We start from the raw sequence: 24284 nt of genomic DNA, 5'->3' as shown, positions 1-24284 counted from the left end.
TCTTCTTGATGCATCCCAGGATGCCATTGGCCTTCTTGGCCACGAGGGCACTTTGCTGGCTAATGGTTAGTTTATTATCAACCAGGACTCTCAGGTCTCTCCTTGTAGAGTTGCTCTCCAGTAGGTTACCCCCAGCCTGTACTGGTGTATGGTGTTGTTCGTCCCCAGATGCAGGTCTCTGCCCTTGTCCTTGTTGAACCTCATGAGGTTCCAGTCGAGATCCCCCTGAATGGCAGCAGCCATTCTATCTATCCATATCTGTCCAAAAGCATTGCCTTTCTGATCAACATAAATACTGAACAAATACTGCATGTATTTTCAATCTGACTAAAAAAATGAATCAAGTTCTATGGGGTTTGAACATATTTTACAATATAACACGATGTCATTCCTACTGCATGTTACCAATATTAAAAGGATTAATGTCAAAAAAATGAAGCCTTGACTTTGAAATTTACCTTAATCCTGCATCTTCGTAGTGAGGGTGATTTACAATAGGACGAAGTGCTGACAATTTGACGCTTGCCATTGTAGGCATTGCTCCTGCAAAAACTGCATCTGAAACACAGAAAGTCACCTTTGAAATGGAGAACTAAGCAAAACAGCAGAGAAACTCTTAAATAGCTAAATAGCAATCCTGTAGAAAAACAGAGAAGATGGTACTCTTTTTTTAGAAGGCCCTACATGGCACTGACAGGAGATGCACAAAAACTCTTGCTAAAAAAAAACCCAAGAAAACATAACCTTGAGCTCAATGTAAGCCATTGGGTAGCTAAATATCTAAGAACAGAGATTTAATACATCTTCATTTCCTTGAATGGGTAGAATAACTGATTCATAATAAGAACACGTTTTTCTTTGGCACTTGTTAAATGAGCGATAAAACCTTAGACCACTTCAGCTTGGAAGTATTTTTCCAGCGACAAAGGCAAGTACTTTGTTTCCAGCTAGTTTTCTGACATTTTTACTCTGAGTAAAAATATGGGTGCAACAACAAAACAGACACTTCCAATTCTCTTCTAGCAAACTGACAATCATGGACCCCTCACGTAAAGGAGCAGTGTCATTTAGGCAAAACCTATTTAATTGGACTTTGCAAAACCACTTTTGTTGTAGGAATACTACACCAGTAGCTAGACCCTCCAGACTGGCAGCCTGGAGACTAACAAAGCAATTTATCAGTGTGTTTTTTTTCATTTGAGCTATCTTCTATATGGTCAAGTCTGTGTGACTAAACCATGGCTTTAGGATAGTCTGAAGGTAAAGCCACAGCTTGTAGCAAAACCTCTGTAGTGGTTCATACCAAGTTCTATGGTGACACCTCACAGTAAATAGGGAACATTACACATTATTCAATACTTTACCTTGTCTGGTATTGACTTTTATCCATTCTATAAGCTCCTCCTGTGGCAAATTGCTAAATTCTCCCATGATGTTCCACTGGGTTTGAAGGTTTGCTGATCCCTCTATTGCCATCAACGCTAAAATAGCAAAGACCAACGTTTTGGGCTGGATTTTACAGAAGAGCCATCCAAACAACTGAAATGCAAGAACCAATTAATTTCTAGATGATAATTCTGTAATGTTGTATGCAGCACAGTTCATTTTTCTTCCTCTATAAGAAACCTAACATATTACAATATCTACTGTTAGTACAATACTTTTATTACAACATCTACTAGATATACTACTAATGCATATTACATCTCTACTATTGCTTCTCCACCAAACTTCAGTGAGGCCTGCTACGAAGTATTCGCATTTACCAAATGTATGGCATTATATTTGTAACTCTATGAAAAACAGAAAATTGACATTAATGCAGCTTTTAAAGTTGCAGCTCAAACACCAATTTCTGCAAGTAAAGACAATTCAATAATGCTAATAACACATTTGGGTTTTTCCTCCTATTTACATCAAGAGTTACTATATGTAGTATATGGATCAGAGAGTGTACTGCAAACTCTTGAAAATTTATCAGAAAGGCAGACTTAATGAAGTTAATGTTGCTTTCTTTGTATCCAATTCTTCCCCTTCCTGCACTGAAAAAGATAGCTTGTGTGTGTTTTTCCCCCTAGAGTTTGCTGGAGGCTCTAAGCAAATACTCATAGATATGTGAAAGGGGTAGTTAAGAAGAAGTATCACATTTGCTCTGTTGAACTGAAGTTTTAGCAAGAACACTTTATCTTGTTGATATCTGACCTAAACCTCAAATAAGACCAAGTATGAATAACCCTTTTTTTTCCTTTTCCCAAGCTGTTGGTTAAATAGAAGGCTTCACATTTCAAAAAAACGTGAAACTTGCACTAAATAAATACATTTAATTCAGAATACCTTTACTCATTTTTTTTAATTGAAGCATGAAATTTAAAGTTTCACTGTAAAACCTCTCAACTAGGCTGACTACACCAATTAGGTACGTTATTTATGTTATAAACTAACAGTAAACTACTTTAGAGTACTAAAACTCTCAAGCCACCTCTCCAAAAAGACTTGCTAAATGCTTCAGAAATGCTCTCCAGGGAAACTACCAAACTGCCTTGACCACTGTGTAGATCTGGAAGGATGAAAGGAAATTAATTCATTTGAACACTGCTCTACAAAACTCCTTTTTACCAACAGTTGCAAAAATCTCATTTCAAGAACATGTCAGAACATTGGAATTCTTTATTGAGTTATTGAGTGGCTTATTGAGTCAAAATCGCATTCCTGTCATGCTTTTATAAAACCTCACTAATAATCCAAGTATCTAAAGTTACTATTATTCTGTTTACATAAAGAGCCTAGAACAGTTGAACATATATGCAAAGCAAAAGCATCATCTTTTACAAGATGTAGTTCCTCATGTGAACTATATATATTTTTTTATATTGATTCAAGGAGGTTCTATTTGTTTTTATCAAATGAATAGACTAAGTCTTCAGCTATTTTTCTTTGCTTTCTGAATTTCCTCCTAACAGAAACGAAGAAATGTGTGGATGTAAACAGCTGTTGGTTTTATTGTCCATCAGGTGGCACAAGCTGCAACACTGAGGTCATGGAAAGTAGAGAGATTCATACAATGGGGTGAAAGAGCACAACATACACAATTCATTTTGCATGTGCAGAACAATTCTAGTATGCCATTTGCTTGTTTGGTTTGTGTTACAAATATCCCTCTCAGGATGACCACTAATAAAAGGTTGAATTTTGAAAGGCAGATGATTAACACGTTATCTATTTATAGCCTCAAAATACATTATCTTAATCTACCACTGCAGGTCCAGTTTTCATGGTCTGATAGGGGAGGATAGTGATGATCTCAATTACAACATTACATGTTTAATTTGCTTACATTTTTCTTACAGCTGTAAAACACAAATTGTTGCTTATTAACTTATCTTTCATGTAAACATCTGAAGTTTTACATAATGACAAATATACAGTGTGTTAACCATCATTTAGTCACAAGTCCCACTTTCCCCTTCTCACCTCTATCACAGCAATTCTTCTGCACAGACTATCAGCTTTTTTTAACCTTAAAATACTCAGCAGTCAGTAGCACAGAAAAAGCTCACTAAAAACCACTTGATATTTTCCTGACTCTACAAAAAATAAGGAGTTTTCTTCTCCCTTTGCTTGCTTAACTCAGAGCAGCCTTAAAAGTGGCCTGATGGCTAGTGGCTCACCAGCCTTATGGGCCAGTGTTTCCCTCTCATGAAGTCAGTCATGTATTTCCTAGAGGATTACCAGATGCTCCCGACTAAAGAAAACATACATCAGTCAGCCTAGAAAATGTCTTTTACAGGTATCAATCAGAACCAATCTAGGGAATATGCTGAACAGACAGAAGAACCTTCACTGATCAAGATAAAGGAATTAATCTTATTTTTACTCATATTGTACACATCTGTGCGTACTCAACTTTAGAGTGACTTCTCCCAATGCCTAGTCCAGGGCCAGAATAATCACAGGCCTTAATATATGGGGTAGTTGGACATTTAACACCTTTTACACAGAATAGTGGTCCAAAGTGCAGTAATCTAAAGCCTAGGCCTTCCCTAGCATTCAAGACCTAATTCTTCCACAACTATGCCTCATTTAGAAAAACTGAATCACAGTATAACTATTACTTAATCAACAGACCAACACTTCAGCTAAGAGCTGAGAAACAGAACAGCTGGGAAACTTGACTGGCAACAGCAAAGAGGAAAAGTAGATTTCTCTGAAGTCTCAATACTCAATTACAAGGTGACTAAAGCTATTTTTTAAAGAGGTTTTGACATGTTTTTAGCATTTTATATGTTCAATTATACAGATACATTTGATGTTGGCAAATACTCAGCACTTTCACCTATGCCAAGTAACAAAACAGGCATCAAGAACGGGGTGAACATTACACTTAAGCAGACTGATAATGGGTAGCCTGTCCAGCATTATAAAGAACTGTCCTTCCCTGAAAGAACATCCAGGGAAGCAATTCAGTTTTCTGGGAAACACTAATGTGTTCAGCTGCCTTAACAAGAGGCAGCTTTCTCCTCTGCATAATCCTGTCTCATTCATTCATCTTCCAGTTGTTTGACTCAGGCACCAGATATTCCGCAGACAGTAACTGCCTTCACCAGACAATCCTAATTCCTCCTTAGGATCCCTTCTACAAAATCACAGCATGATTGAGGTTGGAAGGGAACAGGTCCAGTCCCACCTGCTCAAGGACAGTCACCCAGAGACGGCTGTCCAGGACCATATTCAAGACAGCTTTTGGGTATCTGCAAGGATGGAGACTCCATAACCTCCCTGTCCAACCTGTGCCAGTGCTCAGTGACTTACAGTGAAAAGGTGTTTCCTGACACTGGGCACAGCTGAAAAAAGCCTGGCTCCATCCTCTTTACACCCTTCCTTCAAGTATTTGCACACGTTGATAAGCTCCCCTGAGCCTTCTCCAGGCTGCACAGTCCCTACTACCTTTTCTCTTCTCAGCCTTTTCTCTTGAGAGAGGCTCCAATCCCTTTATCTCCCTTGTGAAGATTTGTTGGACTTTCTCCACTATGTCCATGTCTGTCTTGTACTGCGTAGCCCAGAACTGGAGCCAGCACCCCAGCTGTAGCCTCACCAGCACCAAGGGGAAGAATCACCTCCCTCAGCCTGTGGTTAACTCTCCTCTTAAGGCAGCCCAGGATATTGTTGGCCTTTTTTGCAGCAAGGGTACATTGCTGGCTCATGTTCAACTTAGTGTTCAGCTTCCCAGCTGAGCAGCTCCCAACACTGGTTGTTCCTCCCCAGATGTGGGACTTCAGTGTTTCCCTTTGTTGAATGAAGTGAATGAGGTTCTTGTTCATTTCTCCAACCTGCTGAGGCCCCTCTGGATGGCACACATCTATCTGGTGTGCCAGCCACTCCTCTCAGTTTTGTACCATCAGTGAATTTGCTGAGGTTTCAGTCTGTTCCAGTATCCAGACCACTAACAAAGGCATTGACCAGGACTGGATCCAGTGTTGACCCCTGGGGTATATAACTAGTTAATGGCCTTCAACCTGACTTTGCATCCCTGATCATCCCTCTCTGGGCCCAGTCGTTCAGCTAGTTTTATATCTACCTCCCTTGTCTGCTTCCCCAAGGGCTGCTTACCCTACTTTTATTACAACTGCAAAGCTTCTAAAATAGCTATTTAGATACAGACATAATCAAGCTCACTTCTCAAAAACACAGATACTGAAACACAGGAAGACAATCTGAAGATATTCTGTATCCTGAGAAAAATCTTGCAGTGTTTTACATTATGGATGATTTCAAGTTAGGAAAATTAAACCTGAGTCCAGAGACTTCTAATTTTTAAGGCTGAAATGTTCTCAATGTGCAAGACTCCAAAACTATACTTTTGCAAAGAATTAATACACAAAAAATATGCAAGGCAATAAGCTCTAAAGAGCTGTGACAACACAGTATAAACAAAGTCAAACACTATCTAGATAAAATTAATAGTCAATAAAATCTTGCAATGGCATGGAAGTGTGTAAACACAGCAAAATCCACATATGTCTCCCTATGCTCAAGCTCAATACATAGCATGATAGCTCTCATAATAATGCAGTTGGACAAGTTGCATAAAACAAGATATTTGTTTTATTTGGGGAGGGGGAGAATGGAATTTGTGTAAACATATTCTTCACTAGGCAATATAATCTGGTTTATTTTTAGCTGCTGCACTCAGATTCAGCAATTACAGAGAAGTTTGCTTTAGGATAAATATCTAGGTAATACTGTAAGTACTGAAATAGGATGAAAAAAACCCCTTACCTGTTTTGAACACACCAAGGAAGCCATGACACATAGATGTGGTGTCAAAAACAGTTTTAACCTCATGATTAGAATCGCTAGGACACTGTAAGCCAGCAGCTGCAATGTGTGGTATACCAGCTGTAAAAACCAACAAACACAAACACCACACGGAAGCATAATATTTGCACACCTTTCATTTGTGTCTTAAAGGTATAAACAAACATGCAAATAAAGAAACCACACAAGAAATCTGTCATTCAATTATATCTCTCAGAATACTTTGGGTTGGAAAGGGACCTTTAGAGGTCATCTGGCCCAACCTCTGGTGCAATGAGCAGGGACTTCTTCAACTAGATCAGGGTGTTCAGAGCCACGAGTTTGACCTTGAATGCTCCCAGGCATGGGGCATCTACCACTTCTCTGGGCAACCTGGGACAGTGTTTCATCACCCTCAACATAACAAAAATTCTTCCTTATCTCTATAGTCTAAATCTGTACCTTTTTAGTTTAAAACCATCACCTCTTTACCACAGGCCCTGATAAAAAGTCTGTCCCCACCTTTCACATAAGTCCCCTTTAAGTGCCGTAAGGCCATAATAAGGTCTCCCTAGATTCTTCTCTTTTCCAGGCTGAACAACCCTAATTCTGAGTTTACCCTCATCAGAGAGATGCTTCATCCCATATTTGTGCCCCTCCTCTGTACCCAATTCAACAGGTCCATGCCTTTCCTGTGCTGAGGACTCCAGAGTTGGACACAGTACATTTTGTTGCATAATTTTATTAGAAGAACCACATGTAGAACTATTTTCATTATGGCATATTTCAGACAGAATTTTCTGTCAGGTGAACAAAACCCACCTGGACAAGTTTCTGTGTGACCTACTCTAGGTGGTCCTGCTCTGGCAGGGGAGTTGGACGAGATGATCTTTTGGGGTCCCTTACAGTCCTTGAGATTCTATGATTCTGTGAAACCCCAGGAAAGGAATCAACCTCTTTCTCAGTCTATATGGGGAAAATGGAAGATCCAGTCTAATTTCAGTGTCCTTCTCTACTGCTACAGCAAAAGCCCAAGACTCCTCTTTTGCACTGCCTTCCCACAGATATATTATTTGTTCAACATTCCAGAAGGAAGATGCAAGTACATAGCTTAAAAAAACCCCACATATCAGCATCAGATTATTGCAGCCTGTATTTCAAAATTGAGTATTTACATTAACATATGTATAAAATCATCCAGGAAAAGAATCTTACCTCACCATGGTTAAAACGTTCCTCTCTGGATAAAAAAACCCACAAACAGAAAATCACATTACTTATCTACTACAAAAGCACCAAGGTTTACTTTGAAGTCATCTATAGTGGCTCAAGACAACTGAACTAATCCAGTAAGCATGAGTCAGCATCTGCACAGATTTTTTTCCCTAACAAGCTTTGAAATATCCTGCAAATCAGTAACTATCCTACTCAATCCCCATAGCTATTTGAGAGTCTGAAAATTAATTCTAGCAATTTTTTTCATTGCTTCTGTAACTTGGTTCATATATAAAACTGCTTGTTTACCAAAAGAAGTATCAGTCATTTACTCAGGTTCTACACAGGTTGGTTTTGGGTTCTCAGAAGGATACACAAAATGTGAAATGAATCAAAATCATGTATAATTGCTGTTCTCCAAAAACATCTGTGAAGACAGGATGCTGAATCCTGCTCAGGTCTGATGAAATTTTGATAATGGCCATTAGACTATAGGAAGCAGAGATCACTGAAATGATTAGTAATAAATTTCAGAAACACAGGAAGCAAAAAACCAAGTCAGGGAAATTAAAATTACAACATTGAATTGGACAAATTGACTGCTCTTGTGCACAGCATCGACAAGTGATGTCAAATGGCTGTGACAGATAGAGCATATATCACAGATATTTAGGAAATGAAATTAATACAGTTGGCATTTCTTCCTGAAGAAGAAACTTGGGTATGTATAACCTGGAAAAAAAATAATGGGAAGGAGAATTCACATTCACTATTGATAAGAGAAAAGCAAATATACACATTTAAAAAATGGTTTAGGAGCAGAGGAGAAAAATAAATGATTAAATAGAAAACTTTGGGGTAAGAGGGTTAAAATGTCTAGAGCTAAGTTCAGCAGCTAAACTTAGGTTTAGACATCCTATAAAAATACCACACATAGTACATCCAATCCATTCAGTTACTCAACTACACATAATTCACCCTTCAATGAGGACCAACGTAATGCAGGATTTGGAATTATTTAGCAGACAGCAAATCAAATAAACTTCCAGCAGAAAATTCAGTTTTACATTAAAAAGATGATATTTACCTTTCACATTGGCCTGCCTGGGATAAAGCCCACATGACATATTTAACTGCCTGAAGAAAACAAAAGCAAACAATAAGTATGAATAAGCTTTCTAAAGCAATCTAAAGCATTTTTAACACTTGCTAAATTAAATTACACCTGGGTAATCTTCATTTTGAGATAATGCTACGATAAAAGACATGCAATGTTTGAGCTAAAGATTCTTTTTGAGGATGTTTAATTAGCCAGGCAGTTAGCAGTTATCCCATCTGTTACTGTGTAAACTGTAAGTTGTTTTTACACAAATTATACATAATCAAATTTACAGAAACAGTTATAAACTTCAGTTACAGTACTCCTCAGCTACGTGAGAGAAAATTTTTTGGCACTTAACATCAAGGCAAGTTTTACCACTAACTCAGGATGGGATCTTTGCAAAAACTTACATAAAGAAAATACAGAATTTTGAGCCAGTATGTTTGAAAAACTTGTATTTTATGTAGCTTTATAAGGTTTACGTGGCAAGGTTTTGGTAGTAGAGAGGGTGAGAAGAGACCAGAGGCTGCTCCCATGTCAGACAGAGCCAGATCCAGCAGCTTCAGAACAGATCTATCACTGGGCAAAGCTGGGCCCAGTGACACTGGTGGTGCCACTGTTGAGAATATGTTTAAGAAAAGGTGAAAACACCACACAGCAGCTTTGATAGAGCAATGAGAAAAGTGTAAGAGAAACAACCCTGAAGACATCAAGGTCAGTGAAGGAGGAGGAGATGCTCCAGACACCACAGTAGAGAGTCCCCTGAAGCTTGTGGAGATCAGAATGAGGCAGATTGTCTCCCTACAGCCCATGAAGGACTACGGTGGAGCAGATATCCACCCTGCACTGCAGCCTGTGCAGGACCCTATGCCAGAGCAGGTGGACGTGCCCTGAAGGAAGTTGCAAACACATGGAGAGTCCACAGGACTGCACCTTGTGGGGAGAAGCTCACACACAGGAGCAGGTTTTCTGGCAGGAGCTTTGTCCTGTGGGAGACCTAAACTGAAGGAGTCTATTCCTGAAGAACTGTACCCCATGGAAAGGATCAATGCTGGAGTAGTTCTTAAAGAACTGCAGCCTGTGGGGAGGGAACCATTGGGCCTGGGAAGAACAGAGTGTGGATAAGGGGAAGGTGGGTTTGGTTTTGCTTCTGTTTCTCACAATCCTACACTATTTCCAGTTGACAAGAAATTAAACTTCCCCAATTCAAGTCTGCTTTGCTCATGACAGTAAATTGGTGAGTGATCTCCTTGTCCATTAGATTTTTCAACTATTTTTAACTCCTGTCCTGATAAAGGTAGGGAATGAGAATATTGCAGGACTCTGATAGCCAGTCAAAGTTAACCCTCCACTAACTTCTTCCCATCTGAAAAATAAATAGTGATTCCTTCAAAAAAAACCCTAAAAAGGAAGCCCAGGGTAAAGGTGATTCACTGTATCAGTTCCTTACCCTTTTGATGATCACTCCAAAAACCACCAGAACAACGGGCAACAGCAGAGTCTTTGTGTATCTTACTGGAGTCTACAATGGAAATGAACTGCATTAGTTGCTTTCCATTCATTACAGGCACTTGTAATTACTTCAATGGTCATTTTAAAGAATGCAATACAGAGTTCTTCCTTGAGTAAAATGTAAATATATATATACATAAATGTGTATATATATACACACTATATATATATATGTACATATATATACACAAATGTTCTAAATGCATATCTAGATACTGATGAACTAAAAGAGTCTACAAACACATTAAGAAGCTTTGATGCTCTTCTGTAGTCTAAATCTACCACACAAGACCTTTACAGTTCTCAGCACATTTTCCATATACTCAAAACCAGTTACTGACAGCCAACATGAAATCTGGAGTTCACCAAAGTGTAGCCTTTCATTTATCCCTGAGCAAGCACTTCTTTCATCCAAGCAAGCACATTTCTTAGATCCAAAAATCAAAACACTGGTTTTGGATTTAGTTCATTTAAAAGCAATGAAAGCAGTTAAATTTAACTTAAGTTCATTAATGTCTCTAAATTTACAAGTAGGCGCTTGAGCTGACGATGCTAGTAGGAGGTTATTCAGATATTTTAATGTCTAAATTAAGATAAACCAAGTTCCCTCTTCTATAATCATCTACTTTGATCAAATTACCTCTTTTTCCATGAAGTCAAACTCTGCAGCACAGGTATACATTAATGTATCAAAATCCTTGTAGCCAATAAATTTAGATTTTAATATGTTTCCTATGTGAGCCTGGTAGGATATATAGGGAACAAAAAAAGCTGTAGTAAGCAAGAATTGTCCTGTTTTCTACGACAAAGTAGTTATAACATATATGAGAAATAGTTTTAATGAGAACAGAAGTTTATACCATTTACAATATTGTTAGAAGAGCACCAAACTTTATTTCCACTATATTAAATGACATCTTGGAGTGGAACACAGATTGGACTGTGTTAAATAAAAAGCAGAAAGCAGCAGAAAAGGGATGTTACCATCGCAACTGGGTTCAGCAGGAGTATAGTTTTGCATACTCATATTTTAAGATATGAGCTTCCCATCTTTTGCCCTTTGATGTACATCTGCTGACAGGTTTTTAGCAGTAGAATCTGACAATAAAATGGACTAAAGTGAAGCAAGGAGTCTTAGTTACAACAAGCACTTCTGTCTTAAAAATTAGCTTCAAGGAAAGGGAACTAAGAAATTGAGTCAATAAAGAAAAGAGGTAGGTAGGAGATACTCAAAATAAACAAAGCTTTTAAAATCTACTTTAAAAACAAACACACCGAGTATTTACTAACTCTATAGTGAAAATATTTGTCTTCTCACAAACGTTGGTAATAACACCTCAAAGTGACAATAAATAACGAATGAGAAAGCAAATACGCATTCCTCTCTCCCACTTCTGCAAAACAAATTCTGTAACTTCAGGAAAGTATATCAGTAAGATGCCAAAATCAAAACATTCAGAATTAAATAGGTTTTGAGACACCAATCAGATACTCAGATAAAAGAACTTACATCATCAGCTATTCCGAACACTAAAGAAGTTAGGTATTTCAAGGTGACTGTCCCAAATAACCAGGCACATCCTTCAATGACCTTAAAAAATACATATTGAGAATGAAAAAAGCCACATCTCAACAAACTTTTAAAGGAGCTTTTTCTTTTCTGAAAGGTTTAATTAAATTTAGCTACCAGTTACAGACTCTTCTGTACTACCATTCATAAGTATAGTCATTTCTAAACAATTACATTTCCTAAATTTCAGTATACTGGGGAGTTTTAAGTGTTTTTTTCATTTTCTATTGCAGCTGAAGCAGTTTATATTATAGATCACTATACTACGTAATATTATTATACATTATACTGCTACACACATTGTTGCAGCAGAGAAGTTGACTTTAAAGTGAGGCAGCTTCACTGTCAGTTCCATCTGGTTTGCATCCACCAATGTGTGCTGATTATTTCCCACCAATTGCTTCTCCATATTACCAGGTTGTATTACTCTGATGATTGAAATCTCTGGAGAAATCTGCTGAATTATAATTCTTTTTCAAGACAATCTGAACTTAAAACTTGAAATAAATATAAAGATAATATGCACGATTACTACTTTTAGCTACATACCATATTTATCCCCATACCAAAAAGAAAAAGTTCTCGGCAATCTGGCTTAATCTACTTCTTTACAAAAATTGATCAACTGAATAGGACAACCTGGCTCAGTATCTTGTATCTGAGACCAGTAGCTGATGCTTTCAGAAACGATCTAACAATAAAATACAAACTGACCTTTACCTTAATGTACCCAGGGTATCTATGTGATGATGGGTTATCATAGAATCATAGAATGGTAGAGGTTGGAAGGGATCTCTAGTCCAACCTCCCTGCAGAAGCAGGTTCATCTAGATCAGGTCGCATAGGAACATGTCCAGGTGGGTCTTGAAGACCTCCAAAGAAGGAGACTCCACAACCCCTCTGGGCAGCCTGTGCCAGGGCTCCCTCACCTCAATAGGGAAAGCCTTTTTTCTTATGTTTAAATGGAACTTTTTGTGTTCCAGCTTCATCCCATCACCCCTTGTCCTGTTTCTAGCTACTATAGAAAAAAGGGATGTCCCAACCTCCTGACACCCACCCTTTAGATATTTATAAATGTTAATAAGATCTCCCCTCAGTCTCCTCCAGACTAAACAGCCCCAGTTCCCACAGCCTTTCCTTATATGAAAGATGTTCCAGTCCCCTGATCATCTTGGTGGCCCTGTGCTGGACTCTCTCCAGCAGTTCTCTGTCCCTCTTGAGCTGAGGAGCCCAGAACTGGACACAGGACTCCAGATGAGGCCTCACCAGGGCAGAGTAGAGGGGGAGCAGAACCTCCCTCCACCTGCTGGCCACACTCTTCCTGATCCATCTCAGGATGCCATTGGCCTTCTTGACCACGAGGGCACACTGCTGGCTCATATTTAGCTTATTATCAATCATCCCATTTAATGGCCACAAATGAATGTAAATACCTAGGAGGCACCTAATACTTTTCAGAATGTCTTTTTTTTTTTTGCTTCCACAGTTTCTTTCTTCTGTCTTACAAGCTTATTGCTGCTAGCATAAGGGGCACTAAATAAACTATAATTACATCCTGCTTCCATTCACTGCTTTTGTTGTGTTTACCTTTATTTTACAAGACCTAGAATTCGAACCTATTTTAAAATCTCAACTATTTAGTGATTCTACATTAGTAATTACCTTCATGCTTTGTACTTAAATTTTATAGTAGTACATTTTGGGAGAAAGCATTCTATGTTTTTAAAAACAGACCATATGCAAGATTTAGAATGCTAAGTAGAAGTTTAGAAATATACATTTAGAAACATATTTAATACATGATATATAAAAATGCAAATAATACATATTATATATATAAATAAACATTGGTAAAAAATCATCTACTTTCTCTGCAGTTCTTTCTCCATGACTTCCATCATCCATCTTCCTTTTTGATGTCTGCTCAGTAACGAATTAATGTATTCAGAAAACTTTTCATAAGAACACCAAGATTTCTCTGCTGAGTGGCAAGGACTTATTTAGGATCAATCATTTTATAGACATTCTTACGGGGGCAGTGTTGGTCTTTTGAAAATTTACCATTTAATCCTACTCTTTGTTTCTTAGTTTTTAACATTCACACTTTATCCCACAGATCTTATTTTCTTTTCTTGTTCCAGTTAGGAATTGTCCCCAAAAGGTTTCTGAAATTCAAGTGCTCACCCACACACCCTTATCTACACTCTTCAAAGAAGTCAAATACATTTTCAAGGCATGCCTTCCTTTCACAGAAGCTGTACCAGACCTCTCTCATTTTACTGCAAGTATATATAATCTTAACAATTTCATCACTGTTCAAGTTTTATTCTTTTACAAAAGTCAAGACTCACCGCTCTGCAGCTCCACGAATGCCTTGGATCTCCTTTGTAAAAACCAACATGAGATTTGCCTATGCTCCTGTTTTCTTTGGTACCATAGCTAACTACATTGGCATGTTATGTATGTACTGCAGTTTGGTTCTAATTACTTTTTAAGTTCCTTTATTAAACCTATGTTAATTCCATCCAGCTTTGCTAAAGACATTCTTATTAAATGGAGGGTAACCTATCATAAATCAGGCATAATCTCATAATCTACCACAATCTTGGTAGGCTCCTACTTCAAGTGTTTTTACACTGTAGGTCTAAGTAGCAAATTGCTTCTTGTGCTTTTTACACTGTTATATTTGTCATAGTTCTGGGGGTATCTTCCATGTTAAGACATGACTTCTACTGTCCTCAAACCCATCCATATACCCTACTGCGTTTTATTCCATCTTGCTTCCTTGTGGATTGATAAACTGCTTGCTGTTGTTATTAAAAGTATCCTAAAAAAAAATTGCACCATTCACACTGTAGTGAATATCCAATGCAGTACCTTAATTTCCATTTCTGCAAGAACTGTTATCTTTTTACTTGCCTCTTCTAGACTGACCTTTGTTTTAAAGGGATTTTCATACAGATCTTAGGTTTTGCAAACATGTTTAAGTTGGTAATTTAAGATTCTTTCTGATATGAATGGATGTTATACCATTTTACTTCCTTCAGAAATCAATCTTAAATCTCTGGGAATATGGACAATTATTTAAAGACGTTAGTTTAGCTATATTTCTTGATTTTTTAACTATTATAAACTAAACCAGAAGTTACTTCTGGATATCACTACAATAAGAAAAATATTTCATGGTTATTTTCTGTAATTCAAAATATACAAAATTCCTTACCCATATGTAGACTTCTCTTCCATTGCTTTTCAAGATTTTTGGACTTAATTCAAGAATTCCCTAATAGTAAAACAAATGCACATTTTCAGGTAAAATAGAGTAACAAGATATTCCAGCACTGTGGGTGAGGGTAGGTTCGTTTTAAAAAGCATCTATTGTACACCACACAGCTATTCATTAAAAAAGTCTGTATAATTAACACAACCAGAAATAATTAATACAAGCTGAAATATAGAATCATGAATACATGATATTGTGATTTCATCCTGCACTAGTAAAACATGCCAATATAAGAAGGTCTTACTGCAGTAAGACTTACTGCAGGAAGACTACTCTCCTCAACAAGCAAGATTCTCTATTATAGGGTTCTAACCTTCTTTAAATAAAAGCCAATGGGAAACTGAATTATGTCTGCATCCACAAATGACATATTTGAAGCAATAAATAAATTACTGTCAGCATAACAAATCATTTCAAACAAGGCAACAGAATATGAGGGTTAGGAAGAGTTACTGGTATTTTTCTGTTTCACATTATGTTCTGCATTTTATGACACAATGAGGATTTGTTTTAAGCTAATTTCATGAACAATATGATTAAAATTAATTCTCAATTTTTCTTAAGTTTAAAAATGCAAAATCATTCAATGTATTTGTACTTACTATGTAATTACAAAAGCTGCTACAGAAGAGTGTGTTTCTCAAAAGCAAACTACACTACAGAAAACACCACTAGCAATTTATTGTTAGCAGAGGCAGGAAATTACTGATAGACAAAGTATAAACACAAGAAAAAAATAATTAAGCTCAGCCCAAGCTTCTAGGAGGCAAAATGAATCAAAAATTGAGACAATTTGTGTTATGCTAAAGTAGATCTGTTCACACAATCTTATCTTCTATGTACATAAATCTCTTAAAATATACTATGTGAAAATAACAGTAGGGGGGTTGTTTTTCCAATTTAAGGAAAAATTAAGATAGTGAATAATGAGATGAGTCTTCAGTGAATAATTTCACCAACTTGGTGGTATGACTCAGCAGTTTCAAATAGTCTTAAACCACTATTAGATGTGTTTGAGTAATTTCTTCCGCATTTGCGGTTCACAATCAATAAAAAAAGCACTTAAACTCCTCCTCACTCATGTTCTTATTTTACAATTACTCTGGCCAAAAATAAACACATAGTAAATTTTTATTTTTATAAGAAGAGGAGAATGAAAAAAATAAGAGAACTAAGACTTAACTGAATTTTTCTTATGAAGACATCTTGGTGTAAAAATATGACTTCCTTTAAATAATTATTTATTTAGTCTCCAAATATTTTAAGCTCTAATTATTCTTATTATGTGAAAGATCTCTCAACTATCAGTAGTTTCACATTTTACACCAATATATATGTAACAGAAGAGTATTACAGTCTTAGAATGACATAGGATTATTTTTTTAAACAACTTACCCAGATAACCACTAAAGATGCAGCATAATATGACGTCAATAACATTGAATTACCAAACATCAGAATGAAGCACACTACAAGAGATACCTGAAAGAAGAAAATAAAAGTAGTGTTTATGGAAAATGTAAGAATTGACCAAGTGTAAAAACTGACTCGTGTCAAACAGCTTTAAATTTAAAGACATCTACTTCACAGCAAGTTTGACACTCAACTTTAGAGAATTGTTCTGAAAAGTCTATAAGGACTTGACTTAATGGCAACAGGTAGCCAAGTGTAGATGATGTTAATTTACATTTTTAAAAGCACTTACAGACAAAAAGATTTAATCATGGGACTAATTCATCTTACAGGAAATAGCAGCTAAATTTAAGTTATTCCTAATATCTTTTTTTTTTCCAATTATTGTATTATTTCTCCATCATGATGTTTATCTTTCAGAATCCTGGCCACAGATAAAAACGGTGAATCAAATGTTTGTTGTTTACTTCCTTCCAAACTGAGAAGCATATATTTAAAATACAATCATTGCCAAAGGCAAGGAAGTAGAACTCTGACTGTTTGATCATATGCTGTGAACTATATGAGATTGAAAATCAAGGCTGAAATACAATTTTTATCCACCATCCTGATCTCCTACTGTGCTTTCTTTTTAATAGAAAGCAAGCTGAATTACATTTGGAGAGCAAAATCAATGAACAATCCTTGTTGCCTTCTATACACAGGCATAAGGAAAAATAATGTAGTTATTTGTAAAATATGCAGACTTTTGTACTCTTCTTCTCACACATAGTTAGACTTCAATTTCCCACAGAAGAGGGGAGCAAGAATTGAGAACAGCACAAAACAGAGACCGTCATTTAACCCAGTCTTTACCCAGCTTTTTCTGTCATAATTTGATTACCTGAAAAAAGACTTTTTGTGACACTTTGGCACCAAAATTATGATAGTTATTGACGTAAGCCAAAAAACTTAAGTATTTCATCCTGCTTCTGTCAAAAAATTACTAAACCAAGATGCTTGTTTCCAAACTCTCCTGCTAAATGTGACTGGGATCAAGCATTTGGTATCCCACGTTTACATCAGAAACAAGTTGCATAGAACTTACTACTGCCTTTAATGCATCATTTACACTATTTCGAAATACACTTGAAATTATATGAAACACAATTTAGCTGAAAGCTTCTTTTCTGTGGTAAACATTCTCTTTACCCACTGAGTTTGCAGAGCACAATTTTAGTAAAAATATGTTTTTAAGAACAATCGTGTTTCTTCAAAAAAGTTGCTTACATCTTCTTGCCTATTGAAAGCTGTAATCTCACTTCAAAAAGCAAAATTCTTGGCAGCAAAACTTGATCATTATCTCAACTTTAAAAACGAAAACCAGATATATTATGGAGAAACTTCCATGCCTTTGACTTATCTCCTTCCTTTCTTGACTTTCTCACTCATTTTTGAAAAAAACTGGTTTTCCTCAAACAAATTAGTTTCTTTGTCTTCCTTTCTAAATATTTCCCCAAGCAGTTCAATCACAACATCCTTGCATGGTCAAGACCACAGTAGTCTTCAAAACCCAATTTTAGTTGGGGTTGTCCTTCAATGACAAAGGAGCATATTCTATTAATTTGATTTACTAACATCTCTTTTTTGGTTTTGCTAACCTACGGCGTGAGATGAACGTCACCCTTTTCAACTTTTTATTGCTTATGCTCTATTACTTGGTATGTTTTCTAATCTGTTCCTTGAGAAAGTATCTTCAATGGAATGAAGAGAGACAGAGACACAAATGTATCTACAAATCTTTTAAGTCAATAAATTTTCTGGAGTTCAAAAATCCCTGCGTGCCACAGGGGTCAGTTTCTGACACTGTGATATAAATACACATCAAATATTCAAATCCAGATCTCTCTGTCTCTTATTATTTCAACTTTTCAACCATCTTGCGACTAAGAAAAATGCTTCAGACAAGCAGCCTCTTTTGATGCTCTGACCTATTTGAGGGGATTTAACTGTTTTTTAAAAGAAGTATTACCATATGAGCAGAGAGTATCTTCTGTAATTTGCAGGATTCAATATAACCCATAATACACACAGCAAATAATGAAGCTATCTAGAATCAAAAGTGAAAGACAAGTTAAAACAATTTGCAGTGGTGTACTCCACTCAGAACACACATCCATACAAAAAAGATTATTTAAACAATCATTAACTTTTATTGCTAGGGTTTTTTCTAAGCACCTTAGGCATTTCACAACGGCTTCTTTAAAAAAAAATTACTGTGGAGCTCTGAACAACTATCAAACATATTTGAATATTTAGGAACCAAGTATTCAGCTTTACAAAAATGCAAGTCACTGAAATGCAGCACTAACACATCACCTTTCACACTAGAATTTAAAAAAATGAACAAAAAACCAAATCCAGAGTCAAAACAATCATTTATTAATATTATTTAACCTTAACTTTTCAGTAAAATATGGGAACATCTATAATTTGATGCTGAGGGTAAATCAGATTCATTGATTAGGCAGCTTGCTAAAAGTCACATGGGAAATTAATGACATCATTCATTAATTCTGTAATTTCAAATTTCAGGCCTGGTATCTTAAACAGGTTATAGTGAAGAGTTTCTCACAATCACAGAACCACAGAATCTTAAGGGTTGGAAGGGACCTCAATAGCTCATCCAGCACAAATCCCCCAGCCAGAGCAGGACCACCTGAGTAGGTCACACAGGAACTCATCCAGGTGAGTCTGAATGTCTCCAGAGAAGGAGACTCCACAGCCCATCTGGGCAGCCCCTTCCAGTGCTCCCTCACCCTGACAGTGAAATAGTTTTTCCTTGTTTCTTTGGAACCTCTCATGTTCCACCTTGTACCTGTTGCCCCTTGTCCTACCATTGGACATCACTGAGAATATTTGACAGAATTTAATGGCTTCCTCTTCAGTTAGAAAGCTCGCATTGGTTGTTCAAAACTACCAACTCAAACCAAGTAACATCTGCTTCAAGTAAGACAGTAAGATGGAGACATAGATGGATTTCAATCAACAGGCTAAATTTCCAATCCATTTAAGCACTAAGAAATTTTGCTGTGTGACAGTGTCCTACTGCTCACATTAGCATTTGCAGTATTTCAGCACTAGCTAAAATTACCTCAACTGTCTGATGCAACTACTCACAGACTCGTCAAAGTTAAATAGGAAATCATGCAAAGTCATGCCAGCTATCACATGCCATGCAAACATTGCTCTTTAAAAATTTGAAATCAATACACAATCAATGTGTTTTTAATATTTGTACTTCAATATACAAAGTTTTCTCTTGTTCTGATGTACTCATGTTAGGTTGAAGGCTGGTTCTAAAGGAAAAGTAAATTTCTTTTTGTCCTGGAAACAATACTAAGCAGTGCAAATGGTCAACTTTTAAATTCAAGACCAGAAAACCACTGAAGTGATCAATTGCTTAAACCTTTCCTGACAGCAAGAGTGAAATCCAGCTAAAAGTAAAGCATTGGTATAGTTGTGAATTCAATATCCCTTTGTACAAAGCAGCCAATCTGCCTAGGTAAGACAAAGAGGCTATTTAGAGGTGAATATGGTCTTACCTGTGTTAGAAGAACAAACTGAGCAAACTGCCAGGGAAGCATGAAAAAGATATTAGAAACACACAGTGCAATCAAGCTTCCTGTATTAATATTCGGAATCCTTGGGAAAAAAGAGACAGAATAGGCACCAGTAAGTAAAATTACACAGGTGTTTGCATATTATTGAAAAGTACAACAGAGAATGCAATAAAAACAAAGTCACCTTGGAAGTTAGCTAGCAATATTAGCAATTAGAAATAACACTGCTCAAGTAAATTTAATCTCCATTTCCCATCAGCTTCCAAAAACAACACTTCTGATGCTTACTGATTAAGTATTTGATGAGTCACCCATTACCAAACAAGTCTGCTCCTGGCAGCATGTAGAGCGGGCCAATCTATGTCACGTGTAGTGGTCGACCTTCTTGTAATGACTCTACAGTCAGGTCATAACCATTTCCACTTCAGTTGGCATCACAACTATTCTCAGAACAGTCTGCATTTGAAAGGGATTTCACTCGTCTCTCACACATTTCTTCCCTATTTACCTTCTGCAACTTTCTGTTAGCAATCTTGAATGAGATTTCAGGGCAGGGGACAAAGACAAATACTCAAAACTTATCTTTAATCAAAATCAGCCCATTCTTTATGTCTTGCTGTGAGTGTTATATATTTAATGTTGTGTTAGCTCCGAGTTCCTTTCAGAAACATGTTATGCTTTTACTTTCACTAAGCGGCCTCCAACAGATGAAGACACCATAAACATTCTGCTGAAAAGCACAAAACCTGACAGACTACAGAAGTGTCACCAAATTCTGTAAAAATTTCCCCTGCTGCTTTTACAAAGCCTGAAGATCAACTTCTATTGGAAGTCACGCTGAGCATCAGTCTAATGTATTAAGTAATACATGATATAAATGACGATACAAGCAATGCAAATAATGGAGAACGTGAGTTCTTGTCTCTTATTCAAAGATAGTTCCTATATTTCATTGAAATACTACTGTACATGAAACAGACCTGCTCTTGAAGCAGGAGTTGTAACTCAGAAACAGAAAGTTAAAGTGTTTTATTCCCTTTTTGGAACCTCACTCTGAAATGCTTAGTTTAAATACCTACTTCTCAACAGTAAGCAAGATTTGAAGAACAGGAGTGAATCTATCTAATCAAGAAGTGTCATTACCTGATCACCCTAAGCTGAAAGTATAATTTCCTCATTTTTTTCATTTGACTTCGCCATTTAGCATTAAATTAACAGGTGTCTGTCAAATATTAAATCTAGCAATCTTTCTACAATCTGTTCCCTGACAACACGTATCTTTTCCTCACCTAAAAACCACAAGTTAGTGAAGAGCATAAAATATTTTTTGTTTAATCATCAAGAACTATTAGATCATACTGATTTGTAAAGGAAATTCTAAGATTTCAAAGCACAAAGTTCAGCTAAATCATAAATACATTGCAAATCTGATGTAATGGAGTTGGTGGAAAATCCCTCAAGTATTAATGATCACGCTTATTTTTCAGAACAGTGGCAAGACAGTAATATAACCATGTTGCAAGCCAGAAACAACCATGGAAAAGCAAGACTAATGAACTCAAAAGCACTCCTGCATTATGTAATTAGCTTGCTCTGAATCATTCAACTAGTTAATTAGTCATAGAAAGCTGTGAGAACATACTAGCTTATGGGTGCCTACAGCATCCTCTGTTGCACAGCATAAGCTTATTCTAAGTGCAACCAACATACCACTCGCCAAGAGGGACAAAACCAAATCATGGAGCATCAGCTTGTTTCTCATGGGAAGGAAGTGACATCAACCAAAAAAATATTCTGATTTTTAGTTTAGATATGTATTTGCCAACACAGTGATTCTGATTTTTATTTTAACCAGGTCTTCAAGTTGCAAAGTTTTTCCTTTTAATGAGTGATATGACTGCAGTTCTACTGGTGCAGTGTCTGCAATGTAACAGTCATAGGAAAGGTTCTATGTTAATGATATCATTGCTACAGCACTCTGAAGTGCTTAAACAATTGTTTAAATAAATGCATGTCGATGTCCTGTGACGTTCATTTTTTAAAAATGTTGTGAAAAGATAAGTATAAATGGAGAAGTACCTGAGAATATAGGTCAAAAGCAACATCTGCAGCACAAGGAATGGGTATGAGAAACTTTCACGAAGAGGTGGAGTCCACATGACACGAGTGCACTAAAAATAAGAACTGGGTTAGATGATAACATTTGCTCCTACATTTCCACAAAACAAGGCATTTTTAGTTCAAAATGAATGATCACAGATGCCTCAATATAGCAAAAAAACAAACTCAGGTTGCCTCCAGACTTCACGTCTATGACACTCCGTTTAATTAAAATAGATTGTTGCTTTTCCAAAATTAAATGTGGCAGCTAGAGAACATCTGAAAAAACAAAAAAGCCGGGACAGCTGCTGCTTGTCCCTGCTTCTGCTGAAATTAACAACTCATTCAGGCAACTAAAACCATTCAAAAATCCAAATAGTGACTTGCCACACTTAAGAGACAGCACATGGAGAGAGGATATGAAGGATAAACCAACATACTCTCCATTATGTTCTCTAGGTTATAAACATGTCACATTTCTACTAGCAACAGCACAGAAAAAAAAGATCCAAAGCTGCTTTCCAAAACAGGTTGGTAAAACTAAAAGGTAAAATTAAGCTCTTACAGAGCTTATATTTCTACATACTTCGCTCTTTAACCCTAATAAAGCAAAGCATAATACAACAAAGTCAATTGAAAAGCATTTTCATTTTTTTTCTTAGGGTTCACAGTAAATAGCTCAGCTACAACTGCCATCTCCAGCATTTATATTCAGCTCTTTATAAAGCATTTGCAAGTGGCATTGACCACCAGAAAAATAATTGCGACTTTGCAGGTCACCTTTGACGTATAAACAAATGGGTTCAAAATGGTTATCAAGAGATTTGCACTAAAACTTAGAAGCAGCTTCTTTACAACTACTGGACATTCATCTTAAGGTGGACCATAATGAGCCTATGAAAGCTGATAGGATGCCAGGATGTTCCTTCTCCTTATCTTCCAATAATCTTAAAACCACTTTTTAAAGCACTGTTTTACTAAAGAAGACGCTAGAATCAACATTATACAATTCCTTGCTTATTGTCTCGCTATTTCACAAATGTGTTAAATTAATAGTGCAAAATAAATGTGTGGAAATAGCTTAAAATAAATGAAAGCACAGAAGCCCATCACATTAATCAAACACAGTCATTGCTGTCTAAAAGCACTCTCTGTAAAAGCTGCACTCTGATTACTGTTAAGATAAACCTTTCATAAATATATGTACTAACGTGTTGTCTTCAGCTGACTGCACAGATGTGATTAGATTAAATTATTTTTATTAGCAATAAATATAACCTTGATTATTCCAAAGCAGTGTATCATTCTTTAAGACTACAGGAACATTTGATTTACCAAATCTTTTGATACGGAGGAGATAAAGACAAGAAAGAAATGATGAGCATATACAACCATAAAAAGGAAGAATTACCTTAAAAGTGGATTGACTTACGTAGCCCATGCTATTCTTCTATATTTGGAATGTAATACTAAACTCAATCACTTGCAGATGATTTATCAAGGCTATAGACTAACTTTGCTACAGGTATAAATACATCAGATCTGTCTAAGCTTGAAATCACTAAAACATAGTAGCAGAAGCACAGTACAAATAAAAGCATACTGCCTTAGGACCATTAGCTCAATGCCAGAAGGCTAACTACTTTTTTATAGCAGTAGATCTGAGATACCAAGTCTTGTAGATGAGACTAAGGTAGCTTGGATGTTTCCTTCCAGAAAAATGAAAGTAAGTTTTTAGGAACTGGTCTAGCTCCATTGCACATCATGTTGAGCCACATGTGAGATGATTTCGACAGAACCAAAGGCAGATTGAAGAGTGAAACAGCTTTTTATACACAGAAGCATGCACATACACCCTCTGCATGTGATTCAACAGCTCCCACAGTGAAACTAGACCACCTGCATACATGTAACTACACATATTACCATAATTCCATAGAGACAATATTAAGCAACTCAGGTATTTCATTAGGTTCTGTACAAACACAAAGAGCCAGCTGAGATGTAGCACTGCACTGCTGCAAGGAAGTCCTACAATTGACCTTGAATCAGGGCCACCCAACATCGAGCTCTACCTAAGCCCAGACTATGTCTGTGCAGAGTTATGCAGACCTAATTTCCTGTCATTCTCCAAAATACACATTTTCTATGGTTTTCCTCCCAGGTCATCCATGGAGACAGATGAGCTCTCCA

At 36.6% G+C, this 24284-nt stretch overlaps 1 protein-coding gene across 3 annotated transcripts in view; it reads right to left on the bottom strand.

The window, feature by feature from the left end:
* Nucleotides 1-24284, bottom strand: part of DPY19L1 (dpy-19 like C-mannosyltransferase 1) — a 49890-nt gene that overhangs the window by 4899 nt on the left and 20707 nt on the right. For 2 of the 3 annotated variants that reach the window (XM_061997030.1, XM_061997032.1), the window contains 13 exons: nt 22071-22162; nt 19974-20073; nt 18401-18478; nt 16372-16458; nt 14917-14976; nt 11634-11714; nt 10764-10865; nt 10062-10133; nt 8597-8646; nt 7510-7534; nt 6277-6396; nt 1365-1539; nt 459-558 (listed from right to left, as the gene is read on the bottom strand). In XM_061997030.1, the coding sequence (XP_061853014.1) occupies nt 459-558; nt 1365-1539; nt 6277-6396; nt 7510-7534; nt 8597-8646; nt 10062-10133; nt 10764-10865; nt 11634-11714; nt 14917-14976; nt 16372-16458; nt 18401-18478; nt 19974-20073; nt 22071-22162 (1142 nt within the window). The remainder of the gene's footprint in view (nt 1-458; nt 559-1364; nt 1540-6276; nt 6397-7509; nt 7535-8596; nt 8647-10061; nt 10134-10763; nt 10866-11633; nt 11715-14916; nt 14977-16371; nt 16459-18400; nt 18479-19973; nt 20074-22070; nt 22163-24284) is intronic. The other variant, XM_061997031.1, reaches the window with a different exon arrangement.

Source organism: Colius striatus, chromosome 5 (assembly GCF_028858725.1).
Source record: "Colius striatus isolate bColStr4 chromosome 5, bColStr4.1.hap1, whole genome shotgun sequence".
In the NCBI taxonomy this organism is placed as follows: domain Eukaryota; kingdom Metazoa; phylum Chordata; class Aves; order Coliiformes; family Coliidae; genus Colius; species Colius striatus.
The sequence above is the reverse complement of the archived record's forward strand: the minus strand, read 5'-3'. Positions and strand labels throughout refer to the sequence as shown.